General features: G+C 51.8%; 1 protein-coding gene across 1 annotated transcript; it reads left to right on the plus strand.

Annotated features, from left to right (window-relative positions):
- Positions 1-256: 256 nt before the first annotated feature.
- Positions 257-6,963, plus strand: LOC124704250 (protein NUCLEAR FUSION DEFECTIVE 4-like). Its single transcript, XM_047236495.1, has 3 exons — positions 257-752; positions 5,302-6,155; positions 6,259-6,963. Exons 1-3 carry the CDS (start codon positions 375-377, stop codon positions 6,749-6,751), a joined length of 1,725 nt encoding a protein of 574 aa, XP_047092451.1. The 5' UTR covers positions 257-374; the 3' UTR covers positions 6,752-6,963.
- The last annotated feature ends 3,388 nt before the right edge of the window (positions 6,964-10,351 follow it).

Raw genomic sequence — 10,351 nt, forward strand, 5'->3', positions numbered from 1 at the left:
TTTCTAATGATATAATTTTTATATTATATAATTTAAATTATAATGGTTAAATTGGTGAGCTAGGGGTACGCGCGCGCCTAATAAACTGTGAAGGAGGGAGTAGTTTTTTGCGAGGGTCACCTTGCTAGTTTTAATAGTTGCAAGATCGTTAGTCCGGATTATTCAACCATGCCCCCAACACGTATCCTCCATGTGCTGTGTGCACAGATATATATGCAGCCTAGCGACGTCGAGGAGGATGGATGAGTCACACCCAAGGTAGCGAGCTGATTTATTTGCACAGATATTCGACCGAGAAGATCGATATTATAGTATTGCTGCCGGTCTCCCCCGGGTTGAAGGAGGAACAGGCCGGCGGGGGCGAGCGAGCGAGGATGGACGACGACGACAGGTGCGAGTGGCGTGGACGGAGTAACGCCCACGTCGGCGGTGACGGCCGCGAGTGGAGGCGGTGGTCGGCGCTGGTGGCGACGGTGTGGATCCAGGCGGTGACGGGCACCAACTTCGACTTCTCGGCCTACTCGTCGGCGCTCAAGTCGTCGCTGGGGGTCTCCCAGCAGTCCCTCAACTACCTCGCCACCGCCTCCGACCTCGGCAAGGCCTTCGGCTGGTCCTCCGGCCTCGCCCTCCTCTACATGCCGCTGCCGGCGGTGCTGCTCCTCTCCGCGGCCCTGGGGCTCGCCGCGTACGTCGTCCAGTACTGCGTCCTCCTCTCCTCCTCCCCGTCGCCGCCGGCCATCCCCTACCCCGTCGTACGTGTCCTCTTCCTCCTTAAGCAAATCACATCAATTAAGCATTTCAATCAACCTCCAACAGTATCTGTCATGCGTACGTGTTCATTCATCCATCATTCGTGCGTTTGCATCGCATCCAGTTATCATTTATGGACGGAGAGAAACTGCGATTGCGCACGCTAGCTACCCAGTTCATGTTCATGGAAGACGAATGCATTGATCGATATACTACAGTAGTATAATTAACCTAGTTTGGAGAAATCGAAGGCCATGATTCATTTGCCAGATTTGGTGAAAATTTGGGCACGGGCAGGAGGAATCAAAGGTCGACCATCCATGTTTACCGGCTGCCTATGGCCTCAGGTTTTTTAGTTCCTCTCCCAGCCCCCTCTCTCTTCGTCGACTAGCTAGCTGCGCCTGCACTCTACTTCCAGAAGAGCTGTACATGCTGCACATCAAGCATCGAGCATGGTCTTGGCGAGGTAGATCAAGTATCGCAGTTCACTCACTGCTGAGTGCTGAGTTAATACTGGCATGCTTTGATTTTTCACCGACCATCGGTATCTTGACTATTCTACAAACACATGAGCATGAGACACAATCCGTAAAAACCACCTTATTACTAAAATATAGCAGTTCTTAATGACCACGTCCCCGCCATGTCTTCTCCATTCCTTCAACACCACAAATGTGATTTCACATTCTAAGATAATTAAAACCCCTTACTAAAATATAGCAGTTCTTAATGACCACGTCCCCGCCATGTCTTCTCCATTCCTTCAACACCACAAGAGTGATTTAACATTCTAAGATAATTAAAACCCAATGACATTTCAAAATTTACACTAAGATCGACAACGACATTAGGATTTGCCATTAGGGAAATAGTTTGCTGAGGCATCGTGTCACCTCTTACCAACCACACATGGGGTGTGCTTCAGGTTGCAAGCGGGGCGGGTTGCGGCTGCCCGCTACAGAGCGACGCGGGACTGCGCCAGGTCTGCGGGACAGTCGCGGCTTTCTGCCACCGACCGCTGGAGTTGGCGCGGGACCTTGCGGCACGCCGTGCCATCCCGCACCTGCCCGCGTGCTCGTTAGAGTAGCAACTAGCTAGCTGGCCGACCGATCGGAAGTCCTAGCTAGCTCGGCTGATCGGAGTACGCTCAGGAAGTGTGAACCAAAGCAGCTAAACAAATCCATGCAGCCATTTTATTCAGCTCAGCTCGCTGTCCAGTTCTCGCTCGTGGACCGATTTTCTCGAGCAATGCAATCAATATTCTTGAGAAAAATACAAACATATTTCGGACTAGCATTATGGATCATGTATAGACTTATTATCAGTACATTTTCAAAGTATTAAGGAAAAAGAGCGAAAGAGATACTGAACCAATTCGATCCAAAACCAAAACATCAATTCGGATCATTCGGGAGATAGAAGAGAGAGATGTAACATGGAAGAAAAATAAAATTGATGTCAGCGACGGCGAGGATGGATCTTAGGGTTTGGGGTGCGGGTGCGGGGTGCCGGTGCCGGAGAAGAGGGGGCGGAGCTCGATCGACTCCCGCCGCCGGCGCTCGATCACCTCCCGTTGTTCACGGTACAGCGCCTCTCGCTCGTCGCGCTGGCGCCGGCGCTCATTAGCCCACCGCTTCTCCATCTCCTCCATCCGGCGCCGTCGCGCCTCTTCTGCAGTCGAGGAGTCGAACACCGCAATGGTGTCCGCCATCGCCTCCTCGTGACACGCTGCTGCCGCCGCGGCCTCGTCATCTGTGGGGCCAGGGACGCAGAACTCCGCTAGATCCGCCGCGTGCGCCGCCTCACGCTGTTGGCAGGCCTGCTGCTCGAGTGCCTCCCGCCGCTGCTGACGATGTGCACGCCAGTTCTACATCCCTCACCGCCGCCGCTCTTCCCGGGCCGCGGGGTCGGTGTCGACCTGCGAATCCGGGACTGGAAGTGGAGGAGACGGCGGTGGAGGGAACTGGCCAGCGCCTGGACGGTTCGCCATTGCCACTGGTGGTGGAGGAGACGGCGGTGGAGCGACGAAGGTTGTGTTTGTTGCCGGTGGCTGTGGTGGCTACCAGTGAGCCACGAGACCTTTTATAGACGCCGGCGTCAGGAAGAAAGCGCGAGAAGATCGCGCGAGAACGGGCGGTGGCGTGCGAACGCCGGCGACGCGTGGAGGCTGCGCAGCACCGACGAGACGTCTCGCCTGCCCCTCCGTCGCTATTAAGGCAAAGATGCCGCCGTGTGTCACTGCGCGCGAATAACTTCTGCGCGAGGTAAGCGACGGTTAGGTTAAAATTTATTGTGCCGATGATGCCGGATACCGTATCGGGCCGCGCCGGACAGAATTGGGCTTTGAGAAACGCGGCTGGAATCTTTTTTGGTCTGACGCGCCTCAAATTGCTTTGGGGGACGGTTTGGGGGACGCGACTGGAGATGCTCTTACATCTTCACGAACAGCCCAACATTTTACGTCGGATCGGTGGCTGGGATGCGGACCATTTTTTGATCAAATGTTGCTTTGCGTGTTTGTGTTAGGGCTCGTTTATGTCGGGTCAGATGTCCTAAGCTCATAATACGTGCTAGGTACACGACCTGTACACTGCACCACCGCTATGTATACTAGAAAAATATGGCTGTACAAAGAGACTTTCCTTTTCAGAAACACACGATCGATCTTGTCGATCTGCCTTTTGCGGGACAAAGCGGTTCTGCGGGATGGCTAGTGGATAACGCGGCGGAACCGCTTCGGCCCGCTCGGAAGGACACGGCCTACCCAGCGGCGCCGCGCAGGCCTTCTTTGCGGGGCGGCGTAGCGGCGCAGCGGGATGTCCCGCACCGCTTGCAACCTGAGGTGTGCTCCGGTGTCCCCCCCTCTCGTTGAATGGGTAAGTTAGCATAAAAGCTCCAGATGTTTCAAGTTTTGGAAACAACACCCCTCAACTTAAAACAGGCACACTGGGGATGAGGCGGTTAAAGAGGTAGCCACGGCTCCGACATGCCGTCGCCGGCGCGAACAGCAGGAGGCTACAGTAGGATTTGACGGCGTCCTGCAAATCGACATGCTCCCGCTGCTCCGGACGTGGCGCCGGAGCATGCTCTGCTTGTTTCTTGTAGGAGTAGATGATCCCGGCCGCCTCGCCCAATACCTTGCCGATGGGATCTCCCATCTCAGTGCGCAGAAGCCGCAACCTAATGGCGCCCGTCGTCAGCCAGTGTAGCTGCACGCGGAGACTGCATTAGCACTGCTCGAGCCTGGGTACTCCCACTTGTTTCTCTTACTCTGCTGCGCCACGAGAGGTCGTGAGCACGGTGACGAGCATGGCAGCGGGCAGTCCGGACATCTACGCCAGCTTAGTGGCCTTTGTCAGCAGGTCCCACGCCGGTGGCGCCTTAGGTGCTCCCCTTGCAGCTGGCAGAGGGCTCGTGCGTGCGGTTTGTTCCTAGTAGCTAATCTGTGAAGTTTCTAGCTAGCATCTGTCATCTGGTTTTGATCATCAAGCTGCCTGCTGACTTGGTAGATTTTACGTGCAGTGTATTGCCGAAGGTTTGCCTAGTTCTTTTGCACGCCTGGCGAAGATACTACCGGATCTGGGCTAACAGTCCTGACGGTGCCGGAAACTTGCATGCACTACTCTTGAGCAACAACGTCTCCGTCGAACAGGAGGTGCCAAACAAGTCTACGGTAGGCAGCCTTCTTACTAGACGCAAGCTCCAGGTCCATGGCGCTCGGCGACGAGTTCACGCCTTTGTCACGGTCGCGGCTGCCGCGCACTGCGGACTTGTTGCCACCCACGCCATCGACCCAGGCCTGCCGCTCGCTACTACTGGTCTGGTGCTTGCCGCGCCCACGATAAGGCTTGCCTGGCACTGTTGCTGAAGTTATGCTTTAACTTGAAGGGTGCTATGTCGAAAACATAAAATATCTGGGGGTTATATAGATCTTTTTCTAAGTTAACCTTGAAGGGGGTATCAGAGGATCCTAACCATTCACTGGGTCTAAAATTTGGAGAGGGGGGGACACCGAAGCAATGGTCACCACACATATGTCTTTGACTACTACATTTCTTTTTAGGATAATTGCTTTTTGAGGAAAATTGACCACTCAATTATCCCTTGCAAAATAAATACCCACACCCCAGAAGCCCAGGACCGATTATCACTCACTAATACAGATGCATTTCATATTACAGACCATAACCAAAATATTGAACTTGAATTACATTTATGGATTGATCGTTCCTACAAAATCTCCCTGAACTAGCAAATATCTGTGTACCTTTGAAATTTCAATGAATATATATATGCAAGTGCACAAACTGAACTAAAACAATTCCCAGCCAGGCTAACCCCTTTCCATTAATTGCATAATGGAAATACAAAGTTCACTGCAAGGACAGCAATTAATAAAGGAAGAAAAGAAAGAAAGGGATAGAGAGCTGGGGCACTAGCAGGCAACCCGCTAAAAGTACACAAACTGAACTGAATATGTGTGGGATTAGAAAATGGATTATGATTAACTGATGGACTGATTCTGATTCATCTGTTGCACTTGAATAACAGGTATTCTTGGCCTGCCTGGTAGCCGGGTGCAGCATATGCTGGTTCAACACTGTTTGCTTTGTCGTCTGCACACGCAGCTTCTCTGCCAGCAGCCGCCCCCTGGCACTATCTCTCTCCACAAGCTTCAACGGCCTCAGCGCTGCCTTCTACACCCTCTTCGCCAATGCCCTTGCCCCCTACACTGCTTCCGTGTACCTCCTCCTCAACGCCATTCTCCCTCTCGCTATCTCCCTTCTTGCACTCCCAGTGATCCTCCTATGCCGCCAACAGGACAGCCACAACCTCCACAGCAAGCCCGAGCATGATGAGCGTGTCTTTCTCGGATTCTACATCCTCGCTGTCGTCACTGGAGTATATCTAGTGATCCTCGGGTCTTTCACCTCGACCGGCTCCACTGCGTGGGTCGTTCTCTCTGGCGCTATGGCCCTCCTCGCCCTTCCTCTAATCATCCCTGCTGCCTCCTGTTGCTCTGATGTGGACATCAGTGGCCCTGACGACTATGCGATGCCACTCAACAATGATGGCCCACAAAAGCCGCTCCTAATCAACAATGATCAATACCAGAGTGAGTACCAGCTGCAGGGCTGTTGTTATGGGACGATACTAGAGAAGGGCCGGGTGCTGGTTCTTGGTGAGGAGCATAGCGCGAAGAGGCTCCTCCGGTGTGTTGATTTCTGGCTCTACTACACAGCCTACTTCTGTGGTGCTACTGTTGGGCTGGTGTACAGCAACAACCTAGGGCAGATTGCCCAGTCACTGCACCGGCAATCGGAGCTCACCATGCTCCTTGCCGTCTACTCCTCCTGCTCCTTCTTCGGTCGCCTTCTCTCTGCGCTTCCTGAATTCCTTCACAGGTCTCTCCCTTTCTTACTCTATAATCTACATGCATACAAGTAGCTTACTTCGCGTTGAAATAGCCTCCTGACTGACTGTACTATGTATGAAATCTGCATGCAGGAGGGTGTCATTTGCTCGGACAGGGTGGCTCGCGGCCGCATTGGTGCCTATGCCAATGGCCTTCTTCCTATTGTGGAATTCGGAAGGCGAGAACACTCTGGTGGCAGGAACAGCTCTGATTGGCCTAAGCTCAGGGTTCATCTTCGCTGCGGCAGTGTCAGTCACAGCTGAGCTCTTTGGACCGAATAGCATTGGCATGAACCACAACATCCTCATCACCAATATCCCTCTTGGGTCACTCCTCTACGGACAGATTGCCGCACTGCTCTACGACGCGAACGGGCAAAGGAAGATGGTACAGGATAACAGCACTGGCAGAGTTGAGACCATGATAGTGTGCATGGGGGCAAGGTGCTACTCAACCACGTTCCTCGTGTGGGGTTGCATCACATTGCTCGGGTTGGCATCAAGCATAGCCCTCTTCTTCAGAACAAGACAAGCTTACGCTGATCGTCAGTCTAGTTTTAAGCAACGTAGCCAGGTTTCCAGCTGACAGAGGAACTCCATTGGTCTGTTCCGTTACTGGCCTTGGGGCATGGCTAGCTTGTACAAGTTTCAGTTCTTGTTCTAGGTGGACCGTATTAGATGCAGCATATGTTGTGAATAGCAGAAAAATATTCATCAAGACAGGCAGAAAATTACCAGCTTAGCAGTTTGTACAAAAGATAGACCTAACTATTTACAGGACATTGATTCAAGGGAAAATCTATTAGGGCTCCTTTGATTCATAGAAATTGTGTAGGAATTGTATAGGATTTAGATTCTATGAGATTTTTTCCTACACTAGTTATTTGATTCATAGGAACATATCCTATAAAAAATAATCCTATAGAAATCTTGTAATGCAAATCCTATAGGAAATAAACATGAGATCATACCTCATGTAAAATTCATTTGTCAAAATAAAAAAAACTCATCTTCCTATAGGATTCAACTAGGCATGACATACTAATTCTATATTTTTCCTATTCTTATGATTTTTATATTCTATGAATCAAAAGAGCCCTTAAGAGGCGCTGCAAGAGTCTTGCTTCCGTGCGGCGGTGCTCTAAGATTCGGAGAACTCATCGTCTGTTTGCTCGCCTAGACCTCTCCCTTATCTTCTTATCCTCTCACGGGCTTCTCCTACCATACAATCTCTCTCGCTCGCTCACAGAACATCATGGAGGAGAAACGCCGCGGTCGAGAGATGCGAGAGGAGGAGGCCGCAGACAGCGAGCTCGCATCAGGTAGGCGCTGTGCTACCGAGGTCGTCCAGTGCCGCCACCGCCGAGCTCTCACCGGGAGGCGTTGCATCGTGGAGGAAACTACGCAAGAGGAGGAGGCCGCAGCCGTCGAGCTTGTATTGGGGAGGCATTGCACCGCAGAGGTGGAGGAATGCCACCGCAGAGCTCGCATCGGGGGGAGGGGTCGCCAGAGATGGAAGAGAGGAGGAGGTCGTGGGTCGACGCGCGGGAGGTCGTCACATGCCACCGAGCATGGAGCAGCACGAGGGGGGGGGTCGCCGTGCGAGCGCGTTGTAGCAGGGGAAGTCCTCGTGCGCCACCGAGCATGGAGCAACAGGGGAGGCTGCCGCCGCCATCGAGTGTGGAGCTGCAGTGGGCGTCACCGCGCGAGTGCGCTGCAACAGGGGAGGGCGCCGCCACCGAGCACGCCACGGCGAGCGAAGGCCATCGCGCGAGCAAGGAGTAGCAGGAGAGGGCATCGCCGCACGAGTGTGCTACAACGAGAGACCTCGTTGGGGAAGATGACCCCCGCACGTGTTGGCGTTTCCTCCGCTGGTAGCAACAACATTGAGGTTGATGCCCGCCACGCGCTGGCACGAGCCATGCGGTCGGTGGGTCAAGGGCTCCTTTAAGGCAAGCATGCCATGGAGGGATGGGCGATGCTCACATGGGGCGCGTTTGGTAGCCTGCTCTCACCTTCGCTCGCATCGGGCTAGCAATACGGCCCGTTTGGTTGACTGGCCTCGCTCATGTTCTTGCATGAACCACTTCTCAAAGCACCCTTGGGCCAGGCCCTAGAGGAAACGCCCGGCTCGTCCGTTTCTAGCGAGTCACCTTCGTCTCCGCACAAATCGACAATTACGCGTTCCCGCAAAGCTACCGCAGAAGATGGCGCGAGCTAGCGCGGAACAGTGAAAACTCAGTGGGATGAATTCGGTCACCGCGGTCCAAATTTCGCCACCGTATATAGGGGACGGTCGTGCTACCTGCAACTTCGCCAGGGTCCCTGCTTACCCAACCTCGGTGTTGCGTGTGGGTCCTCTGACAGTAAGGCCTCTCATTCTTTTCTCGTAGTTCATTGATGTGGTAGTGCTTAAAGATGTAGATGTGGTAGTGGTAGTTCATTGATGTGCTAACTCTTAGGTACATTCTTCTGGTATTTGTCGTGTAGGCGATCATATCATTGGGCTCTTCTGATCTTTCTTCTCCAGCTGTCAATGCTCATTATTGTATGTTTTCAAGCAAACCTTCCATGGTTTGGAAACCTGAGATTTCATAGTTTGTGTTGAACCGGTTGGTTCAGCTCGTCCATAGCAGCGTCTGTTTTAACCTGAGATTCAAAGAGGAGCCAATAAATAAGGTAGCTGATGATGTTCTTGCATTCACTGGCATACATATGAGCACTCTTCAGATCTACAACCACATCAGAAGATGGAGGATCAAGTGGAGCGTCATAATCAAGATGAAGTCCGATTGCACTCTGGACTGGAGCGAAGATGATTATTGCTTATATGCTGCTGATGAAGAGACGGCGCATGAGTACATTAAAGTAGTAAGCTTCATTGAGTTCCTTCATAGATCTGAAAGTATGTCATTATCATCCGCACTAACAATTGTTTCTTTTGGATTGCAGCGCTACCTGAGGCATCGTTAGTACGTCGGGACGCCGATCATGAACTATGCTGAGATGAAGACGATCTTTACGCACCAGTTTGTCTGCAAGGCGTAGCTGTTCCAACCTAACCTGTTGGTTAGGGCAATCGACTACATTGTAGACAACGAAGAAGAGTATGCCGAGTACCGTCAGCTACAGCCATCGGAGAGGAGCTGACTTAGGACCTAGGTACGCAAGTAGTTTCCTGCTTAGTGCTTCTGCTTTCTTCATCATGATATGCTGATTTTGGCAGGTGCTCTCGTATCCCTCCATTAGCTAGGACTTGCTTGAACCTGATCCACAGTCTGCAATGATAAACTTGTTCGAGGTGGTATATACTAACCCCTCGTGTGATGCATCACGAAGTATAGTTGCTTTGCTAGTGATGCATCACTCAGTAGGGTAAGTACTTATTGTGTATTACCAACAACTTTTGATAAACTGAATATAGCTGAATGTGGGTAACCTAACCACTCTAAGCGAAGGGGTTACCACATCACGTTCATAGCTGCAACCATATCAGGTGTGCACTACATGACCACAGCAGAAAACATCTGTGCAGGCACCCAAACAATGGGGGCTGGCTTCCCTCTCTGATGCAGAAAATATCACACGGGCAACCAAACGACACGTCTTTTATTTCCCATGGCCCGTTTGCAATGCGCAGGCACTCCCATCTCACTGCACCAGTGGTGCACGAAATCAGCCCATGCTACCAAACGCATCCATGGGGATGATGCGCCTAGCGTGCAGCCAAAGTTACAGGATGTGAAGACGGCACCTGACCAGGTCGTATGTACATTGTCGTAGGAGTAGAAGAAAACATCATGTCACTGAGGTCTAGACCGCCACACCTAACAAGGGATTAACTTGTCAATGCCTACGGATTGTAGACTTAGGGTTTCGTGGAAAGTAGAGGACAACTAGATCTCGAAGGTTTCAGCCGAAAAGGTGCTCGACTAAAGATTATGGTGGTCCTATTGACAATAGATTCGATCCTTAATTTCTTTCTCCCTCAGCTCCCCTTTATATAGGAAGTGGAGCCGAGGCTTTCCGTGTCGTACAAGTTAAAAATTATAAGAGGCTTTATGGGCCTTTCCTATATTGCTATCGTATTCCTATTACATCTCTATTTTCCTTATACAGAGTTCCTTGGGCTTCCGAGCTTCTCAGGGTCCATGGGCTTCTCGTCCTTTACAAATAACCTGGGTAC

This window comes from Lolium rigidum, chromosome 3 (assembly GCF_022539505.1).
Source record: "Lolium rigidum isolate FL_2022 chromosome 3, APGP_CSIRO_Lrig_0.1, whole genome shotgun sequence".
Taxonomy (NCBI): domain Eukaryota; kingdom Viridiplantae; phylum Streptophyta; class Magnoliopsida; order Poales; family Poaceae; genus Lolium; species Lolium rigidum.